The sequence below is a fragment of the Amphiura filiformis genome, chromosome 4, assembly GCF_039555335.1.
Source record: "Amphiura filiformis chromosome 4, Afil_fr2py, whole genome shotgun sequence".
NCBI lineage: Eukaryota > Metazoa > Echinodermata > Ophiuroidea > Amphilepidida > Amphiuridae > Amphiura > Amphiura filiformis.
In genome coordinates this window covers 74,558,837-74,576,637 of record NC_092631.1, presented here as the reverse complement: position 1 = coordinate 74,576,637, position 17,801 = coordinate 74,558,837, and the positions used below count along the sequence as shown (strand labels likewise).

The following is a 17,801-nucleotide window of genomic DNA, read 5'->3' as shown; positions in this document are numbered from 1 at the left end:
TATACGAGGCAGCATTTTACAAACACGATTTCTCTTTTTTTAGGAGAAATTGCAACGAGTGTCAACTTGTAATGTAATAATTATTCTCTTCGAATGGAGTTAAACTTGTTTTTGCAATAGATATGACGTTTAATATCATTATTGATATTAACAAGATATGTTATACCTTTCCCACAATATCGAATGGCAAAATGTTACATCTCGACGGGAGGGCGAGTTAGCGAAGCGATAGTTCCATCGCTTTGCAACACTGAGGTCCCGGGTTCAAGCCCCGGCGCAGCCCAAGGACTCATGTGCACTTGGTTATCCCGATTCCATGCTCGCTCTTGCAGGTTTTCTCCGGTGTCTCCGGTTTCCCCCTGCTTGAAAAAATCGGTGATTAGTTGTTTGGTTAACAAAAACCTCCTTCACCCAATGGAATTTGGGAAGCTGCACAGATAAATGGTGGATGTTACAATCTAAGTGCGGATAGGTTTGCGCTATTCCGGCTGCACAATGCCTAGTTGGTGCGATCTGATTGTGATGATTCACCGTGGCAGCAAAATTACAGCGCTTTGAACACTCCGTTGTCTCCGGTTTCCCCCTGCTTGAAAAAATCGGTGATTAGTTGTTTGGTTAACAAAACCTCCTTCACCCAATGGAATTTGGGAAGCTGCACAGATAAATGGTGGATGTTACAATCTAAGTGCGGATAGGTTTGCGCTATTCCGGCTGCACAATGCCTAGTTGGTGCGATCTGATTGTGATGATTCACCGTGGCAGCGAAATTACAGCGCTTTGAACACTCCGTGATCTGTGGTAAGGCGATATATAAATACCGAAATTTAATTATTTTATCTTGAGATCTTTGATATGAGTGTAACATTCTCTAATAAGAGTTTAGCTGACAAACAAAAAACCTTTATGACTGCCGGTAAGTGTTTATGCTCAATAACTCGATATCAAAATATTATTTATTCGGTTTCAAAAGTTCACAGAACCTTCCTCAAGCCTACACATAGTGGTTTAAAGATGAAGTGCTTTTATTTAGAAAAGAAAATGCGGAATAAAGTTCCTAATGTGAGAGGGCTCTTCATTTGACTTTAAATAAAGTTTCTCTTCTGACCTAAGATACATTCTTGTTTTGTCTGTTACTGTGAGCGTTGAACCAATATCATTTATTTATATCAATTCTGCTTTCAGATGGCGTAACCTCTTGAACAGTTATTCAACATATTGTACGGCCCATCCAATGTATGCCTCAAAATTGGAAACGGCCTCTTCACTTGCATATCTGATGCCTATTCGGAACGTGCTTATCATAGTGATTCCCAATTCTTGTGAAAATTCAAGGATCATAATAGCGTCATTGGTATATTAAGAGCAATTGGATATATGGTCCATCACGAGTTCAGAGCTCTTATGACTTTCAAGAGACTCCTTGAATATATCAGCTTCTATGTTTCAAAGGATTAATATACAATAAAAATATAAAAATAAAACATTATATATATCATGTTGCTGCCAGTAATCCATGTTCATTCATATATTTACTTACACACGAATCTTGTGATTGACAACATACAAAACAGACATCTGTGCATTCTTAATAGAAATTTACTGTGGTTAAAATGAGAAAGAAAATACGGTGCACAAAAAAATAAAGTACGATACATTGTCACAACTTGCAAGTTTTTACATTTAAAAATAACATGTTCAAGCATAGACTGAGTGTTATGCTCTATGTTTATCTTTTTCGTTCACAAATAGTTTTCATTCATTAATATTTTAGCCACGCAACCACGATTGATTTTGGATGTTGCGCTCTGCTGTGACGTCATTTTGTTTTCAATCTTTTCGTATGTAAGACTGGGCATCACCTATGATATTGGTTGCTTGCTCTGCAGAATTCAGTGGCAGAATTAAACATACAGGGAGATATCTTTTTTCCAATCATAGTGGTAGGGGCATTAGGTATAATTCGTGCCAGGCAAAATGATGGAAATGCCGACTTGGTAGTCAAAATTACAGGGTATCTCAAAAGTCTCTTCACCATTTTGAATCGCACTGTAAGTATTATCGTTAGACAAATCTAAAATGAATTGAAAAGAGCTTGTACCATAATTTTCTTTTTTACTGAAGACCACATAAATATTGCGTATTTCAATGAGTACATTTGCAGTTCAAGTGTCCTTGTTCAACTAAGGATATCACAATTTAGATATCCAAGTAAATAATATTTGCTGGTATTGTTGACCAACATTGAATATATGATTTTTGATTTTCGAAATTTAAATTTTGTCACTAGAGACCTCGTTAAACAAGAATACACAATTAAGTTTCAGCTATCAAATCCTCTCTAACCTTTATGTTGGAACCTCATCCTGCATAAGACATATCATTTGAGACCAGGGAAAGGTTACTGTCTAATAATCTATCAAAATAAAATAAATTGAATTTACTCCGTATTTGTATTCCATACCATCTCATTTAGATAATGTTTAAACTTGCGCCAATTTTGTACATTTTTAAAATTTAATTGTAATACGTGACAAACAGACATTGTAGTCATTGTTTTGTGATTGTATAAATAGAGAGTAGGCCCAAGTATCAGTTTATTGTTATGCTGTAATTTGTTTTATGTAGGCTTTTCTTATTTATGCGAAAATGTTTCCATTCATATTGTCCATAATAAAATTTTTACAAGAAAGGTAGCATTTTAAAATGGTAAAAGATGGGACACCATGTACCAGGCAATGACGCGTGAGATTCGACAACCAACTTCAGCTACTCAAACCGGTACCCTACTGTCAACCAATTTAACGAGCCCCTCTAAGTTTTGTTATCACACTGTTTTCTACAAAAGTATTTGATGACCCAATTCAAATTTCTGTGAAGAAATATATGTAGATCACGTAGTGTTTGCTATTGGTTAATCGCCAGTGACGATATGACAATAGAGTGTAAATTAGTATTCTTTAATTCGAACTTTGCCAAGAGATTATAGGAACTGATACCTTATTTATTTTGCGCACTGTATATCAAGTGTTTTTTCTTTATCACAAATTACAATTACAGTAATGGTCAAACCGTCCATTATACCTATTACTTTCTTAAAGACTGGCTGAATGTCTCACTGTTCATGTGACTGAACCAATAAGTATGTTGTGGTTCATTTGAGGGTTGTCAAATATGTTTCAAGAGGCCAAGGAGTGACCCATCAAGTATTATTTTATCCCGCAATAATACACGAGAAACAGTGGTTTTTTGCACCAAGTGCTCTCTCTATAAAGGCAGCTACTACAGTTCGATTGGATGGCTTGATAGTGTCATCTGAAACACCTCTAGGCAATGAAGACCAAAGAATACAGGTTGGTGCTGCGATACAAAGAAAAAGAAATAGTGGTAAAAACTGATATAGACATACCTAGTGCTGACAATATAATAATTGTGCACATTTACCTTTAATGTTCCACCTTGTAAGCCTTAAAGACAAAACCTCTAGCTACAGGAACACTCAATCATTGATTTCCGCATCAATAGCTTTCAAGGTTATTTCAAAGTAAAGTTGAATTGAAATGTTAAGTGTTCTATGACATGTTAAGTGTTCTACAATATACGACCAAGTCGAGGCGGTCGTTGTCTGAGATATCAATTAGAAAACAACATCACACTAGTTTACACAACCTGTTCTCCACGAAGCCAGTTAATCAAAATGTTACAAAGTTTAAATGTCCACCATTTAAAAAAAATTTAAACTAAAGAAACACCTTACATTGTTTTAATCAATCAAAAGTCTACATTTTATTAAGTACATGTAATGTGAGACCAGGTTGAGATTGTAATTATAGATTCAAATAAATGTCTAGACAATAAAGTGAAGAACAATATGTCTTACAGTCGAACAGTTTAATATTAAAGATTGGATGAAAGAGTAGTATAGCAAAACCCAGATATTGAATTGTATCTTCGTAGTACTGTAAGTTTAAGCCTCCAGTCATTGGCACACTAAATTGCCGATATCCGCATCTAAAGCTTTCAAGGTTATCTAGAAGCAAAGTTGAATTGAAATGTTAAGTGTTCTGTGACACGCGGATGGCATACGACGCAGGCCACGAGGGTAGTTGATTAAGACTGCGATCCTGATCATGAGGGTAGTTGTCATGTATATCAATGATAAACGTTAGAGGCTTTTCAATCTTCAAGTGAATCCCCTTTTGATTTCAATTTCAAAAGATGGTAATTATAATGTTATAATTTTGTATGATGTAAAATGTTTCATTTTTAGATTCGTAGGTCTAGTGTTCATCAAAGTACAGTGATGAAAAGTAACAAAATATTTTATGATAGAAACCATACAAAAGTTTAAAGCACATTAGCCTTTTTTTGTTAATAAAAAGGGCCAAGACATGTTTGTAACGCATTGTGCAAGACATAATTTTCAAACGGAATCAGAAATGTAACATACTTAGTTGGCAATATATAACATTTAAAACTCAATCTCAAAATTTATCATAGGTGCATCAATGGTTGTGAGTGTAATTCTTAATAATATGTATGAACTAGCCAGTGTTACCTAATAAGCAATGGATTTGTACATTCCCCGCTCTTGAGAAGACGCAACTGTTTTTATTAGGCCAACCTCACATTCCGTCGTCAAAACTTCAAAAAGCATACATTCATCAATATTCGCTTCGCAAGTGAGAAATTTGTCAGTTAAAATGTCATTCCTCTGAATTTGTGAGTTCTCTAAATGTAATAAAAACGCGGCAAGATTAATAATTGAATAACCCAGTTCACAAAGCTCTAGTAGACGTTTGACATATTTAGGTTTTTTGATTTCATAATCATAGTAACGTTTTTATGAATGTTTATATTGCACAGAAAATTTTAAAACAAATGTAAACTACACATATTCACACATACAATAAATCAAACATTGACGTCTTCGAGGAATAACAAGATTTGTATTGTTTTAATACTTCTAGTATTCCATATTGTTGGAATAACGCTTATCTAGTATATTTGTCACTCTCTAAAACTTTAAGTACATTCAGTATGCTGCTCTCATGTTATTGGTTGAGGAAATCTCAATTATTAAACAGCATAAGACGGGTTTTAACCGAAACTATCAACCGTATCATATATTATCGTTTTACCGACCTTTTAAAACACACCTTGAATAATATGTTAGTCCAAGAACCGTATACATTCGGTATATATTTTGGAAGTATATGACATCAAAGATCAAATTCATTTATTTTAATTTCATTCAGCTGCGAAGCTAAGCGATCACAAAATATGTTCCATTCACTACGGTAAGAATTGGGCTAAGCATAGTTCATTTGATCTCATGCGCTATAGTTTGTGTGTGTTGCTTATCTTCGAGTTTCGAGTCTCGAGTCAATTTTTCGAGTTCCGAGTTTCGAGTTTCGAGTCTCTTATTTCGAGTTTCGAGCCTCATATTTCGAATTTCGAGCCTCATATTTCGAGTTTCGAGTCTCAAATTTCGAGTTTCGAGCCTCAAATTCCGAGTTTCGAGTCTTCTTTTTTGAGTTTCGAGTCTCATATTTCGAGTTTCGAGTTTCGAGTTTATAATATCGAGTTTTGAGTCTCTATTTTCGAGTTTTGAGTCTCAGACTCGAAACTCGAAAAATGTAACTCGAAACTCGAAATATGAGACTCGAAGCTCGAAATATAAAACTCGAAACTCGAAGTATGAGACTCGAAACTCGAGTTTCTATGTTCCAATGCCTAAGCCTGTTCCCTTTATAGTGGCATATTATTATGCTGGCTGGTAAGCATCATGGAATTGATCACGTACGCCGGTGTTGTGTTGTGTGTTGTTTATACTATTTGTTTATACTCTGGGGGCAATAGTCTGTGATCTGAAAGGCTGTTGGAGCAGTCTGGAGGGTTGCAGATTTTGCTTACTGTATGACATCATCTTCAAGATCATCGAGCCTTATCTCCAGGTTTGTCTACAGTTAGGAGGAGAAATAAATCTAACAAAGTCACCAGTTAGTGACCTGTAGGGAGAGAACTGGTCCTTCGTCCTACCTTGCTTTAGACCACTGAAACTTAACCACTATGATGAGTTCAACAAACAGCACCCGGGTTAAAGCCCCGGATTTACATTCGCACCGACTAACTCAGGGCCTGGATCACCATCCAGTGCATGATGATGCACCACCCCGAAAGCCAATCGGAAAGAGTGATGGTCCTCCTACAGCAGGGCGAACACCACTCCGAAACCCAATTAGACGGGATGCTGCTAATAACCCTGATGATAGAAGGGCACTTTTACATGCCAAGAAAAAGATTGGTATCGGGACATGGAATGTCAGGACCCTTCACCAGCCTGGCAACTTAGAATTACTTATTCACCAATTGGAGAACTATAAGTGGGAGATAATGGGTATATCAGAAACCCATTGGATAGAATCAGGAGATTTCACACAAGATGGTTACCAAATATTGAGCGCCGGTAGTGGATCTACTCACAGAGCAGGGGTTGCCTTAATTCTCAACAAGAATGCCCAGAGATCACTCCTCGGCTACAATCCTATTTCAGAAAGGCTAATTACAGCAAGGCTTCGCACTCAAATAGGAACAGCTACCATTATGCAGGTGTATGCACCTACAACGTCATACCCAGACGAAGATATTGAAGACTTTTATGACCAACTGCAATTGGAAATAAATAAAACACCTTCCCAAGACATCCTTATCATCATGGGTGATTTCAACGCGAAAGTTGGTATCGACTGGGAACCATGGAATGGCGTTATTGGGAAGTTTGGTATTGGAGAAGCAAACGACAGAGGTGAAAAGCTGCTCAGCTTTTGTTCATCGAATAGCCTGTGTATCACAAACACTCTCTTCAAAGAATCCAAACCAAGTCGCCAGTGGACCTGGGAATCCCCAGATGGTTCCACAAGGAACAAGATCGATTTTATCCTAATACGACAAAAATGGAAAACGAGCGTGACTTCCTCGCGCAGCTTTCCCAGCGCAGACATCGGATCTGACCACCAACTTGTTTTAGCCAACATTAAACTGAAACTTAGATCCAGAGGGAAACAATACAAGATCAAGAAATTTGATGTAAGCAAACTGTACCTACAGCAGACTTACAGTGACTACCAAGTAACAATTGGTGGAAAATTTAACCCACTAATTGAACTACCCGACACAGACATAGAGACGGAAGAGCTATGGCAGAATATTAAGTCAGGCTTTAATGAAACAGCTGACAAGGTCCTAGGAGCAAAGAAACCTCAGAGACAAAAACCTTGGTTAACTGCCGAAGTTCTTAAGCTGACGGAAGAAAGAAGTAAGGTGAAGCAGGAAAGACTCAAAGAAAACTCAAAAAAGCCAAGGTACAACTTTCTCAACAGAGAAATAAAACGGAAGTGTAAAGAGTGCAAAGAAGTATGGCTTCAAAATCTGTGCAAAGATGTGGAGCATGCAAATGATGCAAAGAAAACCAAAGAGGTTTACACTACCATCAAGACCATCACTGGATCAAAATCTACTCGTATGAGAGGTGTAAAGGACAAAGGTGGCGAGGTGCTCACCGATGACAAGAAAATAAAGGACAGATGGAAAGAAAACTATGAAGAGCTGTATAATCAACCCATCCCATCCGATACAAGTATCTTACAGTCTCTACCAAGTACTTCAACTGAAGACATGGAGCCCCACATTCTCAAATCTGAAGTGGAACTGGCCATCAAACGCCTCAAGGGAAATAAAGCAGCAGGAGAAGATGGTATATCAGCGGAAGAAATCAAGGCAGCAGGAGAAGCTGGATGTAATGCTCTTCTAAAACTCTGTAACAAGATATGGGAGTCTGAAGTAATTCCTGAGGACTGGGGAAGGCAATCATTGTCCCCATATTTAAGAAAAAGGATAAAATGGACTGTGGAAATTACAGAGGTATCAGCCTCCTGAGCTTGGCAGGGAAAGTATTTTGCTCGATCATCCAATCTAGAATCCAGAAGAAAACTGAAGAGATCCTCTCAGAATCTCAGGCAGGATTTAGAGCAGGCAGGAGTACAGTGGACCAATTGTTTTCGCTACGACAACTGGCTGAAAAAAGCACGGAGATAGGGAAACCACTATACTGCTGCTACATCGACTATCAAAAAGCTTTTGATACTGTTTGGCAAGAAGGTCTTTGGAAGGCTATGGACCACCTAGGCTACTCTAGAAAAATGGTTAGACTTCTCCAAGCCTTATATAACACCTCTAAAAGTGCAGTAAGAGTGAATGAAGAGCTGACAAACTGGTTCACCACTCAAACAGGAGTCAGACAGGGATGCATTCTCTCCCCAGCTGTTTAACATCTTGCTGGAACTGGTCCTACGCCTAGCTATTGAAGATGTCGGCATTGGAATTACAATTCAAGGACAGCTCATCAACAACCTGAGATTTGCCGATGATATTGTTTTACTGGCCGACTCTGAAATTAACCTCCAAACTCTAGTCGACAAAGTACACAATGAAAGCATGAGGTTTGGTCTGACAATAAACATCGCTAAAACCGAAGTCCAGGTGATTGGTAGAGAAACAGCAAGAGCCACCATATCCATTGGAAATTCCACCCTTGAGCAGGTGGAATCATTCATCTATCTAGGTGGAGTGATCACTGAAAAGGCAAGCAGCGAGAAAGACATCAAAAGGAGAATTGGCTTGGCCATGGGCATCATGCAAAAACTCAACCCCATCTGGAAATCCAAAGAAATATCCACCATAACAAAATTGGAATTGTACAAAGTACTGGTGCTTTCTATAGCAACCTATGCCTCTGAAGCCTGGACAATCAAAAACGTGATGAGCAGCGACTTCTGGTATTTGAAATGGCTTGTCTCAGAAAAATCCTGGGTGTTACTAGAAGGGACAGGATTAGGAACACCTCAATCAGAGACACCCTTGATTACCAGTGCACTGTAATGAACAAGATCCGTGCAAAACAGCTGTCCTACTATGGCCATGTGAAAAGAATGCCTCCATCCAGATATCCAAAAATCGTATTAGAAGGAAGAATCCCAGGAAACGACCTAAAGGAAGACCCCAATGCGCTGGATGGACAACATCAAAGCAAACTGCAGTGCAGTGGGAATCCAATCCGTAGTAGAAGCCGGTCGGATGGCAAACAACAGAGCTGAGTGGCGAAGCATAGTGGCTAGGCAGCTATCTCCAGGACCTACCTGTGTCATGGGAGGAAAGCTTTAAGTGAAGTGAAGTGAAGTATACTATTTACCCTGACCGCTCATAAGTATCATATTTCCCCTTTAGTGTAAAGCGTATAACTAACATTTTCTAGCTTAACGTTAATGCTTGTTGATAGCTCAAAAAAAGACAGTGGCCTATTAGGCTCCGATTTAGTTAATAGCCATACCAAAATATTACTAAGGTCACAAAGATTAAAAAAATAATAGTAAAGTATATCAAAATGTTTGTCTTGTTATAATAATTAATAAAAAAGAATGTACGACATTTTGTTATCTAGGTAACGCGGGAAAATACGTCAACATCAAATGGACTCAACGGACAGTAGCTGTGTTACCAAAGCAGTGGAAACTTTGAATAACCTTTCTGTGTTTGACCCCTGTGGAGCTAAAATTCCAACCCTTGACCTTTTTGCCAATAACTCTAGATCGGTCGTAGGTAGGTCAAACTATACATTTTCTGAATCCTCACGAACCTGTGTAAACTTTGACTCTTTCTTTTTTGGAATGCTCAAGGGTGCCCATTGGGCACTTATTATATTCAATACACCTCAGATATCAATATTAAAGCAAAAAATGTTAGTAATACCCACTTTAACAGTCACAAGCAAGTTCTACCCGACTACGACTACCTGACCTGTTTATCAAGAACAGTCTGTGTAACTCCGTGGTTAGATGATTTGACTCGATATCCAAAGGTCTGGGGTTTAAGTCACCACACAGACAGGTGTGTTCGGAGGTTTTTTTTCTCTTGCTTATCTGTCTGTGTATGTTATGGGTCCATGATTGTTATTTCATGTTAAAATGTTCTAGTCTGCGATGCATGGTTCTTCTTTCCCTTGTATAAAACGTCTCTAACTGTATAAGTCTATATAGACGCTCTGTTTATCACTGTATTCTGGGGTCAGTATGTCTAGTTGTTAAATATTCAAGGCACACATACGCTATCAGTCGACACCAAAGTTCACCTTGGCGTACATACCGCTGATGATACCAAATACATCCATATATATACACAAGATCTACTCTTACAGGATTCAGGGTATACTGTGTCAAAAAGATACGGTTGCACTGTATGTACATATACTTTCTAATGAGTACACATGAGCTTTACATTGGTCTTTAATACAAGATTTAAGAAAGATAAAAGACTATTTGCTGGGCTTTCAAAATGCAAGGCATCAACTCACACATTTCTGGTTTTGTAACAATAAAGTTTCAAAGCAAGATTCGTAGTACATCTTACACACATTTTCTATTTTGCATGAGGTCAGGTCATTCTAGCCAGCGCATTATTTTTTGTCCCATGTGATTCAAGGTTCAAGGAAAGTAGGGATCACCGAAGCATACAATACATTTGTTTCAACATTTGACATACTGCAGTTACTGTTCATATTCCTTTACACAATACACAGTGCTCTCACCATTGAGGAATGACCTCTACAAACAGTGTATGTTAGAGGTATGGGCCATTTCCTCGTTAATATCACTGTGTGAAAAATAACCGGCCAATATTGCTTGTACTCTCTGAAATTCTAGAAAATATAGTTTTGTAACATGTCCTAAATTATTAGCTAATTTAAATATTTGGAAATATTCGCACTTTGGTGTTTTAGTAAGTAGGGCACGGCATGGCCTGCAAAATTCCCTGTGCAAATCGAATGCAACTTTTAGTGACTATCGCTCACTTGTAGACCGCTCTCTTCCGAAGGGCATTAAAGCTAAACAACTTGGCGGATATTTTTTGTACTTGCTGTCAATCAAGAATAATGTATACATTACATGTAGGCTAAAAACTGAGTATGTGGGGCATCTGCAAATGTTCGTACCTCCCTAATATGTAAATGACAGATAACAGCAAAAACAGCTCCCATATCTGTCCATAACTTTGGTCAGTGCAGCGAGTGAGGGAATTTCAAGTGGGTGATTATTGATTGGCAAGTGCCATATTTGGGCATAAGTGCAGTCCACCATTCAATGTGGAGGATATACTAGACTTTATCGCTTGATTTTGCTGGAGTAGTTTTCTGTTAACCAGATTTAAGTACTGCAAAGGTCGAATCATGTTTGCTGTGCAGTATAACTGCACTATGAATGCATTTTGCCTGTCGACAGATTTTTTGAATATAATTCTAGGTGTACCTTAGTACAAACATGAACACACCAGTTTTGCCAGTTTAAGTTACTATGTAGAAGGTATAACTATCCTACTAAACATTTTGTTAGCAAGATTTAAGGCACATCTAAGCTTATAATATTGTTACGCTTTTGACCACCCAAGACACGAGTATGAAAGTCTTACGAAACTCAAGGTATTATAATTGGATTCGGTGTAAACTGTAGTATACGTATGCTGGTATCACAAGTAATAATACGTAGAGTAAATTGTGCGATCATTTGTGTTTCATGAAGGATTTTAAAAAGGGCCACATAATAATACATCTGCTGGGTTGACATAATATTGGTGGTTTCAGATACACCAGGACCCTGACAGCAAGTTCAGAAGTATGTTACTGCGTGGAAGCAGCCATTGACCCTGCCATCGCGTATCAGGAACTACCGGTCGCTTACGGCGCACTTGAATGCGCCCTATACGCGTTCTTGATCGCGTAGGACGCTTGGGCTGGCGACGCGTTCGTTAGCACCCCGGCGACCCCCGCGTTACCGTTAACACCCCATGGCAGCTCCCATACGTGTGTCAATTTATGATTCGCGGGATCTTATTTTTCAGGCTCTGTAGCGTGCAAATTTGGCTGGTTCGATTTTTACAGTGGGGGAGCTAATACAACTACTTAAATGGCTTGTTATTCAATTTTCAAGGCATAGCCAGCTCATTCTAGTCCACCTTGGTATACATACGACTCACAGTGCATACGACTGGTCTTAGTTATGACTTGGCGTCATTTATTCACTAGCTATCGTTCAAGTGGTGTGGGGAGAACTTTAAATGCATAAGATTTCATACACTTAGTAGTGTTACGGCATCTTAACTATGATGTTAACCTAAGATTGTAGGCTTACCTAAGCATTTATCAGCGGTACTACAGTTTAAAAGTACAATTTAGCATTTATTTGTCTGTCCAAAAAGGTTCAAGAAGCTAGTTGTACACAATATATAGTAGTAACACAACATTTATTTAGCGCCATTATACTTTTAGGTATTTTACAAGATAAAAAGACCAACATAATTGGAATGAATTTAATTTGCATTAATCTACTACAACACAGCTTAGAATAACAATAGTATCACAACATGATTTTTTTTATGATACATTTTAAAGATAATACAAATGAATGATTATAAAAAATACAAGTACAATAATGTTAAAAGCCAGCTAAACAACTTAGTAAAATGTGACCCGCACATAAAAGTATAGTAACCTAGGATTGCATTTTGTTGTCATATAATTTGTCATTTTCACCTTAGCATATATCTGATATTATAGTGTTCTGATTTTACACATATTATATAAGGCTGTTTTTACACATATTATATAAGGCTGATTTTACACATATTATATAAGGCTGATTTTACACATATAAGGCTGATTTTACACATATTATATAAGGCTGATTTTACACATATTATATAAGGCTGATTTTACACATATTATATAAGGCTGATTTTACACATATTATATAAGGCTGATTTTACACATATTATATAAGGCTGATTTTACACATATTATATAAGGCTGATTTTACACATATAAGGCTGATTTTACACATATTATATAAGGCTGATTTTACACATATTATATAAGGCTGATTTTACACATATTATATAAGGCTGATTTTACACATATTATATAAGGCTGATTTTACACATATTATATAAGGCTGATTTTACACATATTATATAAGGCTGATTTTACACATATTATGTGGGGCCGTAGTGGTCAGCGACAACCTGTAAAGTGTGCTGAGGCTTGTGGATCAACGTCTAGGCGTTGTGCCTGTGCGTAGCGCACTATAAATCACTACGCTTTTTTAAATTTTTTTATATATAAGGCTGATTTTACACATATTATATAAGGCTGATTTTACACATATTATATAAGGCTGATTTTACACATATTATATAAGGCGTGAGAAATCAATCATTTGCTATTTGCACAATGAACACACGAATATATATTTGCTGGCCTTGTGAGCTTAAAAGGTTTTCGAATCACACGTTTTATTGTCATACATGATTGCAGATACATATAATTCCAGTAGTACTTCCCCGAGTTTAGACATTTCACCTCATTTTGTGACCTATACCTTTCAGTCTACCTTTTTTGACTAGGTCCATTTCATGGACATCACAATGGAAAAGATTTGACTTTGCCGAAATTTTGATCTTGTTCAAGACAATCTGATACGAATGGCCGATCTACATTTAGTTAAAGTATTTATTGATAACAAATTAAGGCTACACTAAGAAACGTATAAAAAACGTATAAAAGACGTATAGAGTTTTCTCAGTAACCAGATATCGCAGCGAGTGAAATGTAGGTGCATTGGATGTAGCTTAACATTTTCTTTGCGTGTTTATACAAATTTTTTAGAATAAATTTGAAAATCATTCGTTTAAAGCCTTTTTTCGCACCATGTTCACAATATCAAAAAACGCGTTCCATGACGTTTTCTTCAAATGTGCGCCCCGTATAAAACCACGCCGAGTGATTGTTTTCTTCTTTTTTTGTATTGTACTACAAATCGATCAAAGAAATAATCTTGCCACGGGGAAGAACCAAATACAGTACCGATTAAATCTTAAAAGCCCGTTTTTAGGGAACATTTTCGAGAAAGGCAGACATTGATTTTTTTGCTAGCGTTTCAGAATTCTTATTTCAAGCCGATAATATTAACATAATTGTCACAAAAGCACTTTAAAACTAAAGAGTTGACAACAAAAAACAAACTGACAAAATCCGGTACTGAAAGGTGCCATTATTCAGAATTATTAAAAATTATTACACTCCATTTAAATGGTAGACGCCATACAGTAAAGGGCAAGTCTTATTTACAACTGAATGTCGTGACATAAGTTTTAATCAGCAAAGCAATGTTGAAACGTGTTTGAAATGTACCCCGCATTGTATGCGTTTTCTGTTGATAAGGTAATACAAAACCCTCCATATCATGGTATGTAAGAAACGAATCTATGGCGACTTAACACTCGTCTCCTCTAGCCAAGGTAAGATAGAAACACGATATCATATGATCACCCTATGGGAAACAAAGAACGTCGATGAAATTGGATAGATTACTATAGGTGGGACTTCTGAACTATTTCTAGTATAACTACAGCCTCTAGTAACGCTAATGCTGAATATCAATCCTGCCCAACGATTCGATGTGGAGAACCGTACAACTTATCAGTGATGTGAAATGAAATCTGATTATGATGCGCGTAGATAACAGTAAAAAACAAGAGAAATAAACACTTACAAAGCTATCAAGCTTATTATTCTGAATCCAGATAGATAAAAAAAAAGTCAAGTGCTGATCAAAAATTGGCTAAAAGGAAGCGATTGTACGTCCGTCCGTGAGACACGTTTTGCCTGGCGGCCAAGTAACATTTTATCGTCGCTTGAACCATGGACCACACGAATGCGAATTGCAGGAAGCATATGCCAGGACAAATACCATTACAATATAAAAAATAGCAGGATGTAGGATTACTTAAGTCTACTAAAAAGCATTGAAGCAAGAAACCCATTACGTCTGTGAATACTTGAGGTTACCCTGGGAAAATACTGTCTTCATAGTTGTCGTAATGAAACATCGTGATCGTACTAGGCATGATACTTTCCCGCGTTTTAGTTATTTGAGAGTTATTTGAGCATTCTAAAAATAAATATCAGTATTGCCGGAACACTTTTTACTACAAAATGAAAAGAAGAGAGTCGCATTGCACAAGGAATAATTTGGGTCGATATTAATGAATGCAGTTTTATCTTTAAAGCAACAATATACGTCAGTAATTAAAAAATACCCGACAGTCAACTTTGCATATTTCGATCTCATTGAAAAAACCAATAGCGCAGCAACAGATTATTTGTATTTGCATCGCGTTGCTTTACTTCACAGAGTTCCCAAGAGATGGTCCGGGCTCGAGGGTAGATGCTAATTCAGACCCATTGTTATTGGTTTCTTTTTAATTAAAAAAAAAAAAATGTTTTCCCCAAAGTGGTCCTTTTATTTGAAAAAAAAAGGCAAATGGGGAAAGTTTTAATATTTGTGTCCGCACCTCGGGCGTTTATCCCATTATTACTCACCTCACATGTCGGTAGAACTATTACTTGGGAATAAATATGAAGTTCTTTGAAGTATTTCATGTTTAGAAACATTAGAAATAGTTTCCCGTATTACCTACACACAGAAAAAGAAAGGTGTTGAAGTGATCGTTTAAAAGAGTCTACGTTTGTTTTGGAAACGACTCCCAATTTGAATCAACCTGACACTAATAAAAGAGACTACCCACTTGACTTCTTCAAGAGTCCAATATAGGGAACTTTCTTTTGGAGTCGTCTCGAGGACAAACTCCTGACACCTAAGAAAGCATTTACACGATTCTACTTATCGGACGCTTTGAGGGGCCCACCATCCAGGAATCTCTGCGAGAGTCATCTCCAGGACAAACACTTGACAACTCCTAAATGACTCCTTGATAGATTCCAATTAAGCCCAATGAGACAAAAATCATATTAAAAAAAAATTAAAAACAGTAATTAATACTATGTACTGTGCTTACATTAAGTATTCTATTACCAGTGGACTTCGGGTATATATATAAATGCGCATATATAAATGCGCACGTGACATCTACAAGTCGCTATACCGTGTTCAACGATGTAAGGTACCCGGATGTGCACAAATTCCACACGCAAAAGTATAGGCGAAAATGACAGGTTACAAGGAAAATTGGCTTTGCAAAATAGTGCCATTGATTGCAAAGGGCAAAATAATTTGACCCAAAACATAAACTCTTTATTTGGATTTTCCATTACGGAAAAAGAAATTATGACGGAAAAGCTAGATATAGCTGATTAAAAAGTTATATTTCATTATTTCCGTGCTAAATGGGCGTGGCAATTGGCCATATTGATGACGAAATGTGATTCTTACTGGCATTAAGGTCAGAACTGGGTAGCTGCCGATGATGTTATTTGATAATGTTTGCACGTAGGGAACTTAGGGGGCTGTCATTTTCTTCGGAAGGAATGGGTCATGGATTCATTTATTTGGGAGTCAAGATAAGTATCCCCCCCCCCGTAGTGCCGCCAATGAACCTAATTTTAACTCTAATTATAACGTAAATTGAGGAAACTATAACTTTAGCCCTTTTCGGCATAATGACCCTCTCAAACTAATAGGCTAGATGTCCCCGCCCGACCTTCTCAACTCTAACTTACCCATTCGCTCGCAAATGGACAAAAAAGCAAATTCAAAATGTGTTTTTAAGCACCTTTTTGTGTCCCCCATGCTAAATCGGTAATCTGTACACCCTTTGTTACCCTTTGACGTACAATTTAGAGTATAAACACGTAGATGACTGTACATGATCTAATCATCCCGGCTGGAAGATGTTGAGGAAGACTCGTATACTATACATCACGCTCATACGTTATATGACAATTTGACGTACAATCACGTATGTGATGCATGGTTTGAGGTTTATTCAGCTAGTAAGTTAGATCCGTCATACACATTATTGTCATGGTATTATATTGTAATTGTATACGTCAATTTTGTTCAGTTTGGTTCAACCGGCTTATAAAGTTTTACTTTACACGGAAGGGGAAAGTTAGCAAAAAAACAATTAATTTATGAGTGTAAAAGGGGGGAGGGGTGGTTTTGGGGGAAGGGGGGACAAATAATATTTATAAAATTATAAGTAAGGCGAGACAGAGAGAAACCCTGTTCTACGGGCGAACGGACCTTTCAAGTAGGGTCGGTCGGTCGGTTGGTATTTAAAAAAAATTAAATAACCCAAAAAATCACAAAAATCTGTAAGTAAATTTCAATTTGAGAAAATAAAAAAAAAAATTGTCCTGAAATTTCCGAAATTTGGGGTCGGCATTCATTTGTACAGGAAAAATTTGTTCAAAATAGAACAGGGTTTTCGTTTTTCGTCGCATATATAAATAAATAAATAAATAAATAAATAAATAAATAAATAAATAAATAAATAAAAATAAATAAATAAACACTAGTTATGTTTGTACATGGGGTGCTGTGCAATAATCATGATCCTTTGATATCCATGATTTATCCTTGCAAATTTATAGCATCGAACCTCCAGCCAATGTTCCTTGCCAGTGCTAGCCACGAAACAAGGTCACAACTGTAGCCACTCCTTCAATGATCGCCATTTCAGTGATTGACAGTGATGTAATGCAAATATGGCGCTGGCCATCTGGTCACGTGCGCGTTTATAAAAGCGCATTTATATATACAACCGAAGTCTACTGATTACCTGGCTCTCTATTTTACAGCGAATACAAATTTGCCAAGTTTAATTGAATACATGTCACTTACCTTAATTTATCTACCGATATTCGAACCAGGGACCTTAAGAATAGAAGTCTGATG

General features: G+C 37.2%; 1 protein-coding gene across 1 annotated transcript; it reads left to right on the top strand.

The window, feature by feature from the left end:
* The first annotated feature begins 6,069 nt into the window (after window positions 1-6,069).
* LOC140150371 (uncharacterized) lies at window positions 6,070-7,935 on the top strand. The gene has a single exon (XM_072172381.1). The coding sequence runs from the start codon at window positions 6,070-6,072 to the stop codon at window positions 7,933-7,935; it is 1,866 nt and encodes a 621-aa protein (XP_072028482.1).
* Window positions 7,936-17,801: the final 9,866 nt, after the last annotated feature.

Bases quoted from the DNA above. Each gene is read 5' to 3' on its own strand.
- LOC140150371 (XM_072172381.1), top strand. From the start codon at position 6,070: ATGATGAGTTCAACAAACAGCACCCGGGTTAAAGCCCCGGATTTACAT.